The sequence below is a fragment of the Mus pahari genome, chromosome 5 (assembly GCF_900095145.1).
Source record: "Mus pahari chromosome 5, PAHARI_EIJ_v1.1, whole genome shotgun sequence".
NCBI classification, from domain to species: Eukaryota; Metazoa; Chordata; class Mammalia; order Rodentia; family Muridae; genus Mus; species Mus pahari.
Genome location: NC_034594.1, coordinates 161,288,199 through 161,306,673, shown reverse-complemented (window position 1 = coordinate 161,306,673; position 18,475 = coordinate 161,288,199). Strand labels below are relative to the sequence as shown.

General features: G+C 47.0%; 1 protein-coding gene across 6 annotated transcripts in view; it reads left to right on the top strand.

Moving 5' to 3' along the window:
• Kcnk2 (potassium two pore domain channel subfamily K member 2) overlaps nucleotides 1-18,475 on the top strand; it is a 200,398-nt gene that overhangs the window by 53,427 nt on the left and 128,496 nt on the right. For 2 of the 6 annotated variants that reach the window (XM_021197375.2, XM_029539111.1), the window contains exons 1-2: nucleotides 3,469-4,367; nucleotides 7,316-7,626. In XM_021197375.2, coding sequence (XP_021053034.1) covers nucleotides 4,322-4,367; nucleotides 7,316-7,626 — 357 coding nt within the window. In that variant the 5' untranslated portion in view covers nucleotides 3,469-4,321. Of the gene's footprint in view, nucleotides 1-3,160; nucleotides 3,443-3,468; nucleotides 4,368-7,315; nucleotides 7,627-18,475 lie in introns of those variants that run through there. The other 4 variants (XM_021197378.2, XM_029539109.1, XM_021197377.2 and 1 more) reach the window with 3 other exon arrangements.

Below are 18,475 nucleotides of genomic sequence, written 5' to 3'. Positions count from 1 at the left end.
AGAAGAAGAAGAAGAAGAAGAAGAAGAAGAAGAAGAAGAAGAAGAAGAAGAAGAAGAAGAAGAAGAAGAAGAAGAAGAAGAAGAAGAAGAAGAAAGACTCATTTCTTAAATTATTTTTTTCCTACTAGGGCATTTTGAGTAGACCAGGATCAAAAACGCCAAATTAACATGAAAATGAACTTCTGAGTTCATACTGCAAGTTGGAGCACTGTACATATTCTGAAAAGACCAGAGGACGCTTCGTGGGAGCCCAGTGTTGTTATTACATATTCTGGATTGTCCTGGGTATTAAAGAAATTAAGGCATATAAATTAGCACTGAATCATGAGGAAGCAATCTGCTGCCCTTCTGTTACACTCCTGGTGCGGTTGGTCGGTACGGATGGAGTGTAAGGTATGATTGTTGGTAACAGGACAGTCCGCACCATTTCCTTGTTCCTCTAGTTTCAGTGATACAGGACCTGGTCCTCCTCATATTTAAAACACCCCTATGCATGCTTTTATCATACAAAATCCCTTAAAGGGGCAGGTGTGTTGAAGGAGGGACTGTGGAGCTGCTATGGAAATGAGAGAAGAATCAGCTGGCACCTCAGGTACTCCCACAGTCCCTTCTGATTATGTGTGAAGATTAGCTTCTAGCTCCTCAGAGTAAATCTCATTGCTATTTGATGTGGCTTAGACTCTTTCCTTTCTGTTTGCCTTTCCTGTTTTAAGAGATGTAATTTTGATGCAAAGTGTGTGAGTGTTGGCCTGCATGTGTTTATGTGCACCAGGTTTGTGCAGCGCCTTTGGAGGTCAGAAGAGGGTGTGAGGAATCCTGGAACTTGAGTGACAGATGGTTGGGAGCCACCATTTTGGTGCTGGGACCTGAACTTGGTCCACTTCTAAACCAGCAAATGTTCTTAATGGATGATCCAGGTCTCCTGCTCCCATGTCCCCACACAGCAACCAAAGCACCCTGTACACATAGGACGTCAACGAGCTGACGGGGAGAATGGAAACCCAGTATTGGGGTTGGTGGTGAGATTGAGAGTCTTCAAGTGTGGGTGGCACAGGAGCACGGAGCCATGGAGCTATGAGGACATGGAGGCTCGGAGGCATGGAGGGACAGAGGCATGGAGCCCTGGAGGGACTGAGGCATGGAGGCACAGAACCACAGAACCACGGAGCCCATGGAGCCATGGAGGCACAGAGGCATGGAGGGACAGAGGCATGGAGCCCTGGAGGGGCTGAGGCATGGAGGCACAGAACCACGGACGCATGGAGTCATGGAGGCACAGAGGAATGGAGGGATGGGGCCATGGAGCCATGGATGGATGGAGCTGTGGAAGGACAGAGGCACGGAGGCACAGAGGCATGGAGGGAAGGAGCCATGAAGGCATGGAGACACAGAGGCATGGAGGGAAGGAGCCATGGAGTCACGGAGGCATGGGGGCATGGAGGGAAGAAGCCATGGAGGCATGGAGGGACGGAGCTGTGGAGGGACAGAGGCACAGAGGGAAGGAGCCATGGAGGCACAGAGTTACAGAGGCATGGAGTCACGGAGCTATGGAGACAAGGTGTACAGAAATACACGGGGGCACCAATCTCCCAGTGTACAGAGGTTTGGAACAAATTAGGGAAAGCAAAGAAAGGGAGGGGAAGAAACTGGATGAAAGGAAAGATATTCTGGGGTCATTTCATCCTGGCAGCAAAAGGGCATATAGGGAAACATGATTTCAAGTTGGGAAATTTGCCCCATTCCCTATATGAGTTGGGTGTCCTTGCTCAGGATGCTTTCAGGGAGGAGAGGAGAATGCTAATATTGTCATTGTCAACCCTCCTTGAACTCAGCCGCCTCTCTAGTCCTGGGTATTATGGGACATGTTGACAGCTCTCCCAGAGGCCCACAGGATAGTCTGTGACAAAGATGACACCAGGAAAAACAAATGGTAAGATGCTGGACTAGGACTCTCCAGAAATCTCACCCAGCATAGAAGTTCTTGGTGTATGCTAGTCTGTAATGAAAGGACTACTGTGAAGACATTTTATCTGTGTAGTTAGCTCAAGATTACTCTAGACATGTAGGTGGGCATCACCCACACAGGAACCAGAGAGACTTCCTGGAGTCGATGAAATTGTACCTCAAGCTTCCAGTGTGCTGTAACTGCTCTGGGATTCCAGAGGGATTTGCAAGATTTAGGAGTTGTGTGAGCCAAACACTAAAATCAGTCCCCTGGGCAAGTACTTTTGCACACAGGAAGATTCTGTATACAGAATTCTACTGAAATAATCCTTTAGTCCTATAAGGTAGGTGTAGGTGTGTGTGTGTGTGTGTGTGTGTGTGTGTGTGTGTGTGTGTTGGGAGAATCTGGCCATGGGGCCCAGGCAGGCCTGCAGTGAAATGAGCCAATGGGATGAAGCAACAGCATGACCTATGACCTAGAAGCTCTGGGATGGTCTAAGTCTGGGAGTGAGATCAGACTCAGATATTTTTAAATGACTTAAGTTACTTTTGAGACCAGAAGTCAAGAAAAATGTGCTTAAATTGGAGCAAGATGAATGCTTTATTTCAACAGGCAGAACAGGTGCTGGGACTATTCTAGAGTCAAAAATAGAACAACTACAAAAAAAGAAATCATTGATGTTGGAGAGTCTTGTAAACGACTTAAGAGGTTCATGTTACAGCCAAGGCTGTGTCTGTGGCTTCCTTCAGATACCTGGGAAAACACTGACTGTGTGCAAGGTGCTCAGGGAAGAAGGCGGAGGTCAGCTGGGAGTTCCTGCTGGCAAAGCTGGAGAGGGAGGGCGGGTAGTTTTAAAGTTCTTCCGTGTTGAGTGAAGGCAGCATACAATCTCCTGCCCTTTCTAGGCCACTTCTGTTCCAAATCAGTCCTTGTCGCCAAGAGTGCAGCAGCTTGGGTGTCACCCTCTAGGTGTCTGGATAGAATCGCCCAAGCTGGGGTTCTCCAAGTGTTGGGAGGGGCTGGCGAATGAGTTCAGCCTGAGGGCTGCTGTCTTCCAGCCCCACAAAATCTGCCCACGCCCACAGCATTCAGCATCCTTAGTGTCAGCCTTGGGATGGGGGGGGGGGTGGCAGGTTATTCCAGAGAGTGTAGTCTGTTTCCTTCCATCCTCCCCTGACTCAGCCATCCAGTTCCTTTCTGATTCAGGAACTCCAGGCCCAAATCAAGCAGCCCTGAGAGTGCTATGACTATTGCTTAACCCTTCCCCAGTGTAGCCTGCCACAGCTGGCACCATCCTCTTGCAGTCCCCACTCTGAGGCTCACAAGGCAGCGGGATGGTATCTCTGTGCCACCCTGGTGGAGGGGCGCTAGCGAGGAAGACACTCACCTGTAGCGGTCTGGGGTCTCTCTTGACACCCGGACTAGGGAAGGCATGGAAGACGCACGCATGACAGCTAGAGCAAGAGGTGGCAGGAGGACGCTGGGTGATAGGTGCAGGTGAGGCTCGAGCGGGAGGCAGGCGGAGGGCGCTGCGGGGAGGACGCATTGGCAGCTGGGGCGACGCGGACGCGCATAGGGCTGGGAGGGGTGTGCGGGGAGGCGAGCCCGGGCGGGGACACCGCAGGAGCAGGAGGAGGGAGTTCGGAAAGGAGGGAAGAGCGGCGAGGCGAGGGGAGAGTGGAGCTAAGGGCCAGGCAGGCCACCCCGGGCCACACCCCCACCTTGTGGGTGCCCGGCGGGGCTCGAGCCAGGCGGGGCGCCTCACAAAGACATGCGGAAAGGGGCTGCACGGGGCCGCGGCACAAAGACACCCGGGTGCTCGGCCGCACGGGCTGCAGTGATCACCCCCTCGCTGAGCCCCGGGGCAGAGCCCAGCCGCCGGCCGAGCGCACAGAGCCACGGGCCGAGCGCACCCAGGGCCCGCGCGGGACCCCAGGCGGCCACGCAATCGGGGTGACCCAACGCACGCGGGGGCGTCGTCGTCCGATCCCAACTTGGCCTCGGCCTCGCCCTCTGCCCAGTCTGCCGCCGCTGGTGTCCCCTCCTTCCCGCGATTTCATTTCTTCTCACGCTCCCCCCCCCCATACCCCTCCCGCCTCCAGCCCCGCTCTCCCCACCTTGTAAAACAAAGCCGGGGAAAATGCCTGCCCGTGCAGCTCGGAGCGCGCAGCCCGTCTTGGAATAAGGAGTGAGTACAATGGCGTGTTGGTAAAAAAAAAAAAAAAAGGAAAGAAGGAAAGAAAGAAAGAAAGAAAGAAAGAAAGAAAGAAAGAAAGAAAGAAAGAAAGAAAGAAAAACAGAGAGAGAAAGAAAAGAAAAAAAGCATCAAGTCTGTGTTAAAACAAACAAACAAACATTTTGAATGCTGCATGCCTCATGCTTGCCAGCGCCTCGCGGGAGAGACCCGGCTATACTGCAGGAGGTGAGACCCTTGGGCATCCATCCTGGCCCGTGCACGCTCTCCTGGGAGGGCAGCGCAGTTCCCCTAGCTCCTCATCTTCCTCTCCATTCTGTGTGTTGGATGTGATTCGGGCTTGGTGACCTCAACCCCAGCCCGGATACATTCCAAGCTCCGTCTTGCGCTTTTCCGCTGGTGCCTGGGGTTTTTGCGTTTGCCTCCCTCGGGTGTTGGTTTGGCGCAGCTTAAAACAGTTTCCAGAGAGGAGGGTCAGCTCTAGAGAGCAGCCCGCAAGCAGGTAGCACGGTGGCCCTGATCACACTTGTTGCCCACTGCATGGGGGACACGCCGTGGTGCTGGGGCAAACAGAATGAAAAGCTTGTTTCTGCTGCTGTTTTGGGGGTACTGGTGGCTGGTGGGAGAACCGATTATGGATGAGGACCAGAGACCAGGAGCTTAAAGAGAAGAACCCTGGGGGAGGGGAGCGATAGTGATGGTGTGAAGGGTGTGTGGAAAGACCTGCTTCGCCTCTCAGGAACAGTAGAGGCTGGGAATCCAGTGTCTAGATTAGATAGGGTTCAGGAAAGGCTGTGTGTGGGGGGTGGTTTTTTTTTTTTTTTTTTTAAATATTTATTCTGTATGCCACCAGATTCTATCCATTAAGTCTGCCAATTGTGCATTATCTATTTCTGCTAATTAAATATAAGGACACGGCTTAAAAGAATTAAACTCCTTCAGGAAATTTATCAGCCCAACACACACACTTTGGTCACACTCTGTGGTTATACATATACAGACACACACGCACACTGTGGTCTCCTTCACACACACACACACACACACACAGAGAGAGAGAGAGAGAGAGAGAGAGAGAGAGAGAGAGAGAGAGAGAGAGAGAGAATAAAATACATTACCACATCTGCCCTCTCTCCCCCCAAGTGCATCATGACAGTATCTTGGAGGGATTTCAGGCTGGGTTGGGTAACAGTGGCTGTGGTTTCTAATTCTCTCTACAAAAAAGCTGAACATCAGTACCTCTGGGGAGCGGGGACTTTGCTTAGGTGGTGGGGGGCGGGGCTTCTTTGCTGTGATGGTTTGTCTTTGGGGTTGTTGAGGTTTTTCTTTCAGCTTTTTTTTTTTTTTTGAGGGAGGGCTCAATTTTAGATTATTTTGTTTTTTAGTCAGAATCTGAGAGCAGGAAAGGGGGTGGGGAGTCCTTGTGAGGCTACAGGTGATGGTGATTTTTAACTGCTGTAAGCACTTCTCACAGCCCTTAAAAACCCAAACAGCCAGTACCTGGCTGAGCGCTCCTTTTGAGTGTCATTGCCCTTGTCAACACAGTAAACGTGTCTTGTTCTCTGTGGCTGTAACCAGACCAGGTGAACTGGCAGAAAGGGAGTCAGTCAGGCCAGTAGGTGGTGGGCTGAGCCTCACTGAGGAAGTTGCTGCTGCTGCAGCTGACTGACCATGAAGTCTCCATGCAGAGCTGCTGCTGCTGGGCTGAGGGCTGTGTCCTCACAGCCCGCTCTGGTTTCATCTCCTCTAAGTGAGGACTTCCCGTGATCCTGGCTGCTTGAGGAGGTCCCTTCATCTGCCTCCTTTGGACAACTCTCTTCACATAGGGCATCAACTAGCTGTTTGGAAAAGCGTCTTTCTGATGGGGAACTGGAGAACCTTAGGAAGTCACACTGGCAGCACACAGTGTTAGGCAAGAGAGCAGTCTAGACAGCTGTGTGCAAATGCATGCTCTTTAGGAGTGTCTTACCTTGAGTAATTTCAGGAGCTGCAGGGTTCAGTGCCATGGGGGTGTGTAATATGCTTATGGAAAAATAAATTTTAGATTATGTTTTTATGAAGCCTATACTACACGCATGGTGGTAATTTGACTTATTTTTTATATGTGATGGGCTTTAGGCGATGACTCCTCTAGGTGTTCATCCCCATGTTCCAACCATTCTGTTAACCCATGATAGTTCGCTGTTGCCTCTCCAATCAAATGTTTTGTGGTGACTGGCTTATTTCCCCCCTCCTCAAGTGGCCATCGAATAGCTTTTGTATTTTCTAAAATGAAAGCCATTAATGATGATTTTGGAGAGCTTGGATAAATAATAGATGGGCTTAGAGTCACCTCACAGAATCTGGGAGCTCTAATGGAGCAATTAGCCTTGTGCAGAGCATGGAAGGTCTACTAAGATGTAAGCCAGTCCACTGGCTTGCTTTCTTCTTGCTTTTGCTGGTGATGTGGGGGGCTTTGTTGTGTCTTGGCTGTTGTGGCTCAAGAGTTAGCAGTACCTTTTGTATTTCAAGCATATTAGAGATGGTAGAACTGTGTTTCATAATGTGCCCACTTTGGAAAATGGGCACCAGATATGAATAGAGTGAGTGGTTTGTTCCCACCAGGAAATGGGCAGGATATCTTGAGCTGCAGTGACTGCAGTCCCTTCTCTGTTAAGAAATGTGAAAACCCAACAAATAGCAAAGACCCTTTACTCTGATTGCTTACCGTGTAAAGGCCTGATGAACAGAAGGAAACCATGAGCTTTTCTCAGGAGCAAATATCTTGTTTAGTACCATCATCAGCCCTTGGGATCTCTGGGCATCTTCATCAACACGTATCATGGGCAGAAACAAATCTAGAAATTAATGAGGAGCCCCTCGGGCCTTCTTTTATTTGTTTAGTTTTTGACTTCTTGGTCTCTGTTTTTTTCCATCCACCTGACACTCCAGTGGCAGCAGGGAGCAGAAGCCCCGCCCCCTTTCTAGAGCATACACACACACACACACACACACACACACACACACACACACATGGTTCTGCAAGTGACCAGAGAAAGCTGCTGGGTGAGGTTCTTCAGCTCCCACTAGGAGAATCTCCAAGTTCAGCCAGCTCTGGCTGACCCCTCCTTAAAGAAGCAGCTAGCCCCTTGCCTCTAGACTCCTCCGGCCTAACCCAAATTCTCTGTCTTTGTCAGTGGCGGCCCCTGACTTGCTGGATCCCAAGTCTGCTGCTCAGAACTCCAAACCGAGGCTCTCATTCTCCGCAAAACCCACCGTGCTTGCTTCCCGGGTGGAGAGTGACTCGGCCATTAATGTTATGAAATGGAAGACGGTCTCCACGATTTTCCTGGTGGTCGTCCTCTACCTGATCATCGGAGCCACAGTGTTCAAGGCATTGGAGCAGCCTCAGGAGATTTCCCAGAGGACCACCATTGTGATCCAGAAACAGACCTTCATAGCCCAGCATGCCTGCGTCAACTCCACCGAGCTGGACGAGCTCATCCAGGTAATGGCCCTAGTGAAATGGGCTCCATTTGTCCTTAAGGGCAAGCACTTTACTAAGTCTTTATGAATAAACTACTTTTCCCTATAAGTCCTAGATCATCTCTCTGCCAGGAAACTTCCTATCCAGCAGGTGGGATGGGAGGCAATTCTAGCCAACCTAAGGTAGTGAGGGGCAGAAAAAGCAGTGGGTTCCCTCAGCATCCTTTTATTGAGTTGTAGCTGCAGATTGTTGTAACTGCATCCTTGTCACTGGCATGAAGTGTGATTGGTCTTAGGCAGGGAAAAGAAAAGAATTGTACAGGTTGCTGGAGGAACCTCAGTGTGAACTTGAGAATGATCTCACTGTCGGACTCTGTGTAGAACTCTCAAAATAACTTGAAGATCACGGCAGATAGGGGCAGAGTCGAGTGCTGAATATAGATTATTATTTTTTTATATACATTGTTTTTGGAATAGACAGAGCTCAAACTATGACCTACTTCCCCCCACCCCCATCTGCTCTGCATGTGCCATACACTTTAGCCTTGTTGATAAGCACAGCTGATTGAGTGTCTCTGCTCTTTAAACAAAGTTTTACATTCGATCCCAGTGTAGAAGTTGTCTATTATTTATCCTGCCCTTATCTTTATAAATCAATTGTTTTAGTACATTTTCTCCTTTATACACACACACACACACACACACACACACACACACACACACCACACACACACATTTGGTCCAAGAATCTAATGTTCAGATGTCAAGGATCAAGAACAGCCAAAGCCATTTTTGAGAGTAGAGTTCCGTCCTTACATCTCCAGTGTCTGGTGTCTCCCTTACTTTTAATCCCTCATTTCTTTAACCCTTAAAACCCCACAAGTGGGTCTACTAGACAGTACTGTCACAGCATTAGGACTTGGGAAGTCAGACAGGGTAAGTCCAGGTGATCCCCCGATGACATCATCAGGGTGAGGTTCCAGTCTGCAGAACCTGATCTGGCATCAGAACTAGGAGGCTCCGCTCTCTGGGGGGCTTTATCTTCTTACAGTGTGGGAGGCAGAAAGAGTGAGAGTGGGAGGTGGCTCCATCCCACTGTTTATGAGAAGGAGGCAGTCAGATAGTAGGATAGTGTCCTTGGAACCCAAATCATGATTACAGGTCATCTGGTTCCAAGCTGTGTTTATCAGGGTATGAGGGAGAGCGAGGAACCCCAAGGCAGGTGAGGGCCTCCAATGCTTCTGTGTTAGATATATGGGTGATTCCCATTAATTCTATAATATGTTCAGTCAAGTACCCCAACCTTCCAACAAGATCGGTAGAGGTGAGACACACAGAGCGCCATGACCAAGACTTGTTCTGGGCCGGGATTTGAGAAGACGGCAGGCATCCACTTCTACGGCACTTCAGCTAATGTGTTATCCTACAGAGACACACAGGATAAGCCATGAACTTATTTCACGTCAACAGGCAGAATTCAACGTGCATCATCTCATAAAATTCTCCTGCGTAATCTAGTTGTCTAGAAATAACTTCTGTAGAAACCGAGGCAGGAGAGTAAGAGTGTTAATTGGTCGAGCTGTTAATCAAAGCTGTTAATCGAAGCTGTTAATCGAAGCCCAAGTAGGTAGACTCTTGAACATGTGCACTTCCTTCCTGTGTTTAATAATTTTCAAAAAACCCTCAATAAACATTTTCTAGGAAGTGTTCTAATAATCTGTATATTATGGTGTGTAATAATAATAATAAATGTGAAATTATCACCTCCGTACACAGTGATGTATATTACATTTCTGTGTTTCTAACCATTTCAACATTCTTCTTAGAGAACAGAACTCTTGTCAGTGTCCTGTCAGAATGCCATAGACCAGTTATTAGGCACAACTTACCTTCAGTCTAGCTATTCCCATGTTTGATTAATCAACTGGGGGATTTAAAATATGTGGCAAAATCTATGACGTATGACCTATGACCTACCAGTAACAAAGATGTCATGTCATGTAAGGTGTTTGTCCTTTGGTTTCTGGTTGAAGCCCCACTCCCTGTGAGCCAGGTAGGAAGATATCCTTTCCTGTTAGGGTTAAAGAGTCCCTCATGTTTGCACAACAGCATCTGGGACCTCAGTCTATGTATTTGGTATTTTCATGGGGACAGTACTAAGTTATCTTTGCATAATTCCTTCCTCTCTGTGCAGTTCTTTCTTGGGTATTTATTGGTGATCTCCAGTGGGTTGACTTCTCTGCTAGTATTTAGCCAAAGAAAATGATGAAAGAAAACCACGGCTTCTTTTAATATACCCCCTCCTACACAGTCAAGTGGGGAGAATCCCTTTAAGTACAGTTACATTAACAATGCTTGTGGACTGTAGTTAGGAGTGCTCAGTATTAGAATTCTAAGAAAGACATTAATCTTGTAATGATGGTTGGAGGGACATACAAGAGGTAAAGGGGGCGTTGCTCGAGGGGCAAGAAAAGGCCATCAAAACAGTAACAGGTAGACATGCACTAGTAGAACTCTCTAGACACGAGGCACAGGCCATACACAGCTTCCGCAGCATTGACCAGGCCCTATTCCCGAGGAGGCTGGTTCTAGACCTGTCCATCTGGGGTGGACAAGCCCTGGTGGGGGCTTGGTCATATCTGAAAGAATACTAGAAGCTTCAGGGTCTGAACAAACTACCTTAAGATACAACTAATTCTGGACTTATTTTAAGTAAGCTAACACTATTTTATACTTGCTATGTTAATGTCACATTAACTGAATATCATCCATTTATTCACAAATGCTTTTTTGAATGCCCACCCTATAAGGTGTGTTCTGAGTTACATGGAGCTTAGAGCATGACGATTCTTGCCTTCTGTGAGCCTGTATGGAGTGAGGTAGTTCATACGTAGTGATAAGTTCCAGGAGCCTCAAGCATTGAAGCTGGAAGGGGGTGTTAGGCAATGTTGATGATAAAATGTAGGTAATGTCACTAGGGAACTCTCACTGGTATGGAGATGTTTTTAGATGAGGAGATAGATAACCCAGTGTCACGTGTGGAAAAGCATTTAGGCAGAGGGCTGAACACATGCAAAGGCCCTGGTTGAGATGGGATTCCTAAAATATGGGGAAACTGCCAGCGGGTAGAGAAATCTGGAGAAGGTAATGTCAGGCAGGGTATGAGGGGTGCCCTAGTTCATTTCTGTTGCTGTAACAAATTATCCCAACAATAAGCCAATTAGTGGAGAAATGGCTTAGCATAGCTGTAATTCTGGGTGTTAGTCCATCACTGGGCAGAGGCCATAGCAGCAGAGACTGGAGCAGCTGGTCCCAGCACATCTGCAGCCAAGAGCAGAATGTGAGAAAGACAGTCATGCTCTGTGCTCAGCTGGCTTTCCCTGTCTTACACAGTCTAGGTCTGTGTCTTCTACCTTCAAGTTGTGTCTTCTCACATCAGTCACCACAGACAGCCTCCCATAGACATGCCTGTAGGCTACTCTGATCTTGATACTCTCTTACCGAGACTCTCTTTCTGGGTGATTCTTTGTTGTGTGAAGTTGACCATTAGAACTAACTTCCACAGGGACCATGCCATGTCCAGTTGTAAATTAAAAATGTGAAATCTGCTCTGCATCTTTGCTCTGGCTTGTGTTCCCCCTGCCCACCCCTCCTCCTTTGCATAAGCACTTCTGCACAGTCAGGGGCAGAGTAACCGTGGTGGGAGAGGAGGCGCCTTAAACTAAGGTCATCACAGTGGGAATGTGCAGATATGGTCAGATTCTGGGTAGCTTTGGAAGGAGGGTGAGAAGAACCTTACATGGACCAGTTAAGCCATACTGTGAAGAAGGGTGAGCCAAACCCTGGCTATGGTTTTGTCCCATGGAATTGAAAGATGGTGGCTACATTTCATTCAAATGGGAAGAGAGTGGGAAGTGCCAGGATGGGGGAATGTCCTGATGGTGTCAGACATGTTCAGCTTTTGAAGCTTTCTGAGGCCCCAGATTACAATGTTACAGAACCAGTTTCTTGTAGGAAACAATGTAATACAGTGTAGCACTCAAATGAAAACAAAACCCCACATTGTGGAGAGGCTGGCTGCCAGATATGGTTATCCCCCTGAAAGGACTGATTAGGACACTAGTGTGGTGGGTCCTAATCACTAATGTGCACACGAACATGTTTGTCAGCCAGGGATCCTGCACATTGCTGCACACATTGTCTTTCACAACACCAAACGGAGAGGCAGAGCTCTCCAGGAGCCTCAGTGACAGCAAAGATATGGAGGAGATGCAGACCTCCCTGGAAGTTCTCACAGCATGTGTTACTTTAAATTGTCAACTTGATCCCACAGAGGATCACTTAGGAAGACTGTCTATATTGGGTGGCTTGTGGGCATGTCTGTGGGTGACTATCTTAGTGGATTAGACTGCTATAGGGAGATCCAGCTTACCATAGGTGGCCACATTCTCTAGGCAGGGAATCCTGAGCTGTGTGAATAGATAAATTAAGCTAGGCACTAGGTGTGTAGTAATTTTCCCTGTCAGTTCTTGACTGTGGATGTAACTAAATATTTCACCCTTCTTGCTACTGTGATTTCCCCATAATGAGGGACTGTAACCTGGGATTAAGTGTAAGTTGAATAAAAACATTTGTCCTCTAAGTTATTATTCATTTATTATTTTTATTTTATATATGAATGTTTTGCTTGCATGGATGTATGTGCATTCTGTGTTTACAGTGTCCATGGTGGCCAGAAGAAGGTGTCAGAGCCCACGACACTGGAGTTACAGAGGGTTGTAAGCTGCCATGTGGGTGCTGGGCACTGAACCTGGGTCCTCTGCAAGAGTAGTAAATGTTCTTCACTGCTGAGTCATCTTCAGGCCTGCTTCCCATGTTGTTATGTCTTGTTGTTTTATCACAGCAACAGAGACAAGGCTAGACCACTATAAAGGACAGCTCTTGGAGAGCTTGTCACCTGAACAGAGGTCAGTAGTTCAGTGGGACATTAGCAAATGAGCCTGGGATGGCCACAGGACAGTGTGACCATGGTAAATTGGAGATGCTCATTAGAATGACCACATAATGAGCACTGTAGAGTAGAAGGTTGAAAACATGATTTGGAAGTATGAAGAAGGGGATGGTCTGAAGAACACTTGCAAGTCATCATAAAGAGAGGACTTAACCCCGAGACGCTAGACGAGACCTCCCAGAGAATGAGTGGAGGCTGAGACGAACAGATGCAGTGTGAGCCAAGAGAGCTCCAAGATCCATAGATTGCTAAGGAGTGAGATCCATAAAGCCAGAGAATGAGTGCTTTGCAACATGAGGTTGCAAGGATCTGTCTTTATTTTAGGGACTCTAACATCATCATGTACCCAGACCTTTGGTCTAAGCAAGGGAGCCCTGGGAGGTGTGTGAGTAGGGGAGCCACTTTGGTTTAACTCCAGACTGGAGATGGCTAGGTATGTGAAAAGCAGATGAAGAGCTAATTCAATGCAGCAGAAAATTATGTTAATGAATGGCACTCACAGTGGCTTTGTGACTATCAGCCCAGTGAGCATGAGTGACCTGGCATAGGAACTGCTTGGATTCATTCTTACAGTTCAGACATCATTTTATTGCCTTACCTCTGGGCAAAATAACACACTGTTCTGAAAACTATATGAATGTGTTCTCTTTCCTTACTGATGGTTTTATTCAGTTAGCTTAACATTTTGGACCAAAGGGTAAGTTTTAGTGACATAAAACATATTCTATAAGAGTATCTGCAGCTCCCCTGTGAGTACATTCTGTTCATTGAGTTTGACTTCTGGAAAATCATATCCAAGCTCTGTCATGTGTAAGTCTTTCTGGGAGCAGAGAACCTAGGAGTTCAGGTGGGCTTGTGTGGTCGACCAGTTGCCTCACGAATGTCTGTGTTTCAGAGAGGCAATAGGACTGCTAAATGGGGCACCAAGTCCTAAAGGCTACCCCCAGTTCCCTCTTTCCTGGGGATCTATTGTGTTCTCTGTTATTAGTGGAAAATCCATTCTTGTATTCACTTCAAGTCCCTATGTTCATGCTGCCTCGACTTCCAGGATGAGAAGAATAAAACATAAATAATACTTTTATTGAGTATCAAAGAATTATTGAGATATTTCCATGTCTTTTTTACTAATAGTAGTTAAGTTTTTATTATCAAACATAGAAGTAGTTTGTCAGAAAATGATTTTACCTTATAGAACATAATGTGATTGTTACTTAGGTAATAATGTTGAGGAGTTAGAGCAATCTTGTATGAGTGTTAGACATAGATAAAATACGGAAACAGAAGTGGCTAAGAAAGACTGTCATAAAACAATAATCTTGGAAGTAATTTGATTGATGGAATAGTTATTTTGGAATGAAAGAAATCTCATGCATGTATATTGTAACATATGTTAAAATAGTTTTGTATTTTAATAGACCTTAACGTTAGACACTTGGGAAGCTCTGCTAGACACATTCAGTGAAGGATCCAGTCTGGATCCTTCTTGATAATGATGATGAGGGATCTAGAATTTACCGTTGTGCCTTCTAGGTTTAGATTCTCTCATCTAATTACATACTATGTTATACTTGTCCTGGTCATATTTTTGTCAACTTGAAACAAGCTCAGGTCATCTGGGAAGAGGGAACTTCAACTGAGAAAATGCCTCTGTCATACTGGCCTTTAGTCAAGTCTGTGGGACATTTTCTTAATTAGTGGCTGTTGTGGAGGGCCAGCCCAGAGTGGCAATACCACCCTTGAGAAGATGACCTGTATAGTATAAGAAGGAAGACGGAGCAAGTCATGGAGAGTAAGCTAGTAAGCAGTGTTCTTCCATGGCTCAGCTTCCGTTCCTGCCCCCAGCTCCTTCCTGAGTTCCTGCCCTCACTTCTCCTTCATAATAGACTGTAAACTGTAAGCTAAAGTAAACCCTTTCTTCTCCAAGTTGTTTTTGGTCATGATATTTATTAAGCCCTGGGCACTACTTTAAGTACATCATTAGTAATTCTCTCATCTTAGTCATGTACATTGTAACTCTTACTTGTAAAATGGAGACGATGTACCTTCTTTTTCTGAAAGAGGCTAACTGGCCCCTGGATCAGATCCTCTATGACCTGTCTCTGGAGTCGACCTCTCAGACAGTAATGCTGGATTGTGGGCTGCCCCATACCTGCTTGTGTTGTCACTGCAAGTCACTTAAGAGTCACCTACAGAGGCTGAGTTTCAGAGAGCTCTGGAGGTTTGGGACATCATCTCAGTTATGGCAAGGCTCTTCCTGGCTGCCTGGCACAGTAGCAGAGAGCAGTGATAGGCATGTAAGAGGGGGATGAAGGGAGGGAGGAGGAGAGGAGAGAAGGATGCAGGAGGGATGAGGGAAGTAGACTGAAAGGTAGAAGAAAGCCAGAGCGAAATAAGAACGATTAGGTTTACTCTGGGTACCACCAAGGAGGTCTTAGTGAACTCAGTCTCTCCCATAAGCAGTGCCCTTAGCCCCAAGAGCTATCCACTGTTCCCCTACTACCTTAACAATTAAGATTTAGCTCTCATACAAGGACGGCTGAATGCAGAGAGATGGGAAACGAATCCCAAACCATCACCGACACAACAACAAATGTTTACCCCAAGATGGAATCTCTTCAGACATAGTATCAAGTATATTCTCCATGGTTTGTCTACCAAACACGAAGTTTCCCATCATTTTCCTTCCGTCTCAGAGATGTAAACTGAGGCACAGAGTATTTAATGTTGGCCCCTCAGCCCTTTTCATCTGGAGATGTTCATAGGATGTTCATAGGATGCATTGGGCTTTCCTTCTAGAAACTTCTTCCCCAGGAGGTACTGTTCACCTTTGTCTTCTCCAAGCCCTGAGTCTCCTACCTAATCCTGCAGAACAAAGGTTTATAAGTTGTGCATTTAGGACGTGGGCTCTTCATGTGAAGTCCCTGGTGACTGTAGACACAGGACGTACTGTCCAAGGCAGCTGGGTACTCCCTGCTGTCTCCGTAAAGAGCAGTGTGGTAGTGGAGGAACGCAGCAGGTCCACAGGTCTGAAGGAAATGTAAACTCATCATGGAATAGGGCCAGGAGTAAGGCTACAGAAGAGCACAGGGTGTTCTCAGAAAGCTTGTGGTTAGGTCCTGGGCATGTGGGGGCAGAGGCAAAGGAGGGGTCAGGGTGGATTCTTACTTGGCAGGAAGAGCTTCAAGGGCACAGATGTCAATATCTCAACTGTGACTAAAGGACTTTCTCTTTCCCGTGCTCTCCAATGTTCACAAAGTAATACGCGTTCTTGTACCTAAGACAAGAAAGCTATCAAATCAAAATGTTAGAAATGGCTACAGTGTTGGCTGTGACCTGTTTTGGCATGGAAACACAATGGGAGCACCATAGCTCTGTATGCATACATGCTCTGTGTCCGTGTCCGTAGCGCTAGACAGATGCCTGCCATTTTCCCATTTAATTTTTCTTTCTTCTGCCATGATGGGGATGACTGTGGGATATTGTCAGCCCTTCCATTCATCCATTTTTGGGCTAGGTATCGGACTTCCACACATGGTGAGCATGGGTTTCACTCCTGAGCAATGCTCCCAGCCTCTAAGTCTTGGTTTTGTATAGAACACTGTGAGGATTTTTGAGCTGCCTGACTTGAAGCTGAGGGTGACCAGTTCCCAGGTTCCCCTCCCCAAGGGGAAGGTAGGCAGTCTGCTGGGTGTCACTCAGCAGCTGCTTCTGGCAGGGGAGCTCTAAGGAGCCTCAGGGTGGGAGTCATTTCATTGATGTGTGTCATGCATGTGGACACAGATACAATCCTGGGTATGATTCCTAAGGAGCTGTCTGCCTTGTGGTTTTGAAACAGGGTTACTCATTAGCCTGGAGCTCTTCATATAGGGCAGCCTGCCTCTGCCTCTTCCTCTTCCTCTTCCTCTTCCTCTTCCTCTTCCTCTTCCTCTTCCTCTTCCTCTTCTGCCTCTTCCTCTGCCTCTGCCTCTGCCTCTGCCTCTGCCTCTGCCTCTGCCTCTGCCTCTGCCTCTGCCTCTGCCTCTGCCTCTGCCTCTGNGCCTCTGCCTCTGCCTCTGCCTCTGCCTCTGCCTCTGCCTCTGCCTCTGCCTCTGCCTCTGCCTCTGCCTCTGCCTCTGCCTCTGCCTCTGCCTCTGCCCTGCTGGAATTACAAGCGCATCTGACTCCTGGCTTTTTCATGTGTGCTGGTGACACACATCTTAGGTCCTCACGGTTCCAAGACCAACAATTTACCAACTGAGCCATCTCCTCAACCCTCAGATTCACATGCTTTAAGAGGTAACATGGTCATAAACTGGCATAACACATTTCTCAGGATCTTTTTTAGCATCAGGGCAAACACAGGGATGCAGGGTGCCTACAAAGAGGAAGTTCCCTCCCTAGTCTGTGAAGCCTCCCCTTTGATTTGCCATTGTCCAGTGCTGCATAGGTGGGCTCAGCAGAGCCATTCCAGGTCATGTTTCTTGCCTGAACACCTAATCTTTGAGGTTTCATCAACAAAGCAATGTGCAGTTACTAAGAATTAGTTTCCCTGGCTCATTGATAATGATGCGGTTGACCTGTTACATATTCATGTGCAGACTGGAGATGCGATGTCTCAGGAGGCGTGCATGGAAAGGCTCGGAGACAGACTCCATACAACTAAGGGTTCAGACACGGAGAGCCTCCTGTTAGGAGTTATGGGCGTGTCTCCTTCCTCTCTCTACTCTTCCTCTCCCTTCCCCCTTCTCCGTCTTTTTCAACCTGTAAACAGCTAATTCGTTGATGGACATCTTTGCTCTGTGAGTACATGTTTAGCAAGAAAATTGTATGTTTTTATATGTAAGTATATATTTGTGTGTGTTGGTGTGTACCTGTGTGTGTACATTCCTGTGTGTGTGTGTGTGTGTGTGTGTGTGTGTGTTGCATGTAGCTTTGGCTACATTGCTTTAAACTCTGGGAACTGACTGTGCTATCAGCTCTTGCCCAGAGTATATTGGATCTGAGGATGAAAAAAATAGACACTTACAGTTGTTCAATTTCAACTTGCCTTATTGGCACAATTGCTGGGCATCCCCAATCTACCTCAGCTAGTGTGCCATTCCCAGAACTCCCAGCTCAGCAACCTGAATCTGCACTCAACTTCAGTTGTGCAGCCTCCTTACCTCCCAGCTCAACAGCCCCAACCTCCCATCTGTTGAAGCAGCTCATGTTCGCTCCACCTGAGATCTCACATGACTGGTTCACTTTTCTTCCTCTTAAGCACGGCAATCTCTCTCTCTCTCTCTCTCTCTCTCTCTCTCTCTCTCTCCTATGTCTGTTCCATTGCCTTCCAGACTGGAAGTCCCACCTATTCTTTCTGCCCAGTAATTGGTCCATGACTTCTTTACTGATAGATTACAAACTGATTTGGAAACAGGACCTTAGCATCAGAACTACCCCTACCTGTGTGTATTGGTGTGTCCCTGTGTGTGTACATTCCTGTGTATGTGTGTGAATGTATGTTGGTAGCACCTGAAATTATATATATATATATATATATATATATATATATATATATATATATATATATATTTCTGGTTCCTTGCTAAACTCTTTGTTCTGGTTTCATGACTGAATGGATCTAAGACCAACACTAGCCTTGTGTTCATTTCTGACAGAGTTACCTTACAGATTGTGTCACATGAATTTTAAAAAATTGGGTGAAAATATTGATTCCTCATGTGAATATGATTGGGATTGAGAGGTTACTAGTTGATTCTTTTAAAGTGAGGTGTAGAATTTGGGACAGGTGAAATAACTGTAAATTTCCCGTGGCTGTTGGATCCAACTGGCTTGTCTGCTAAGTAGTATGGAGAGGAATTGAACCTGCGGTGGGCAGTAC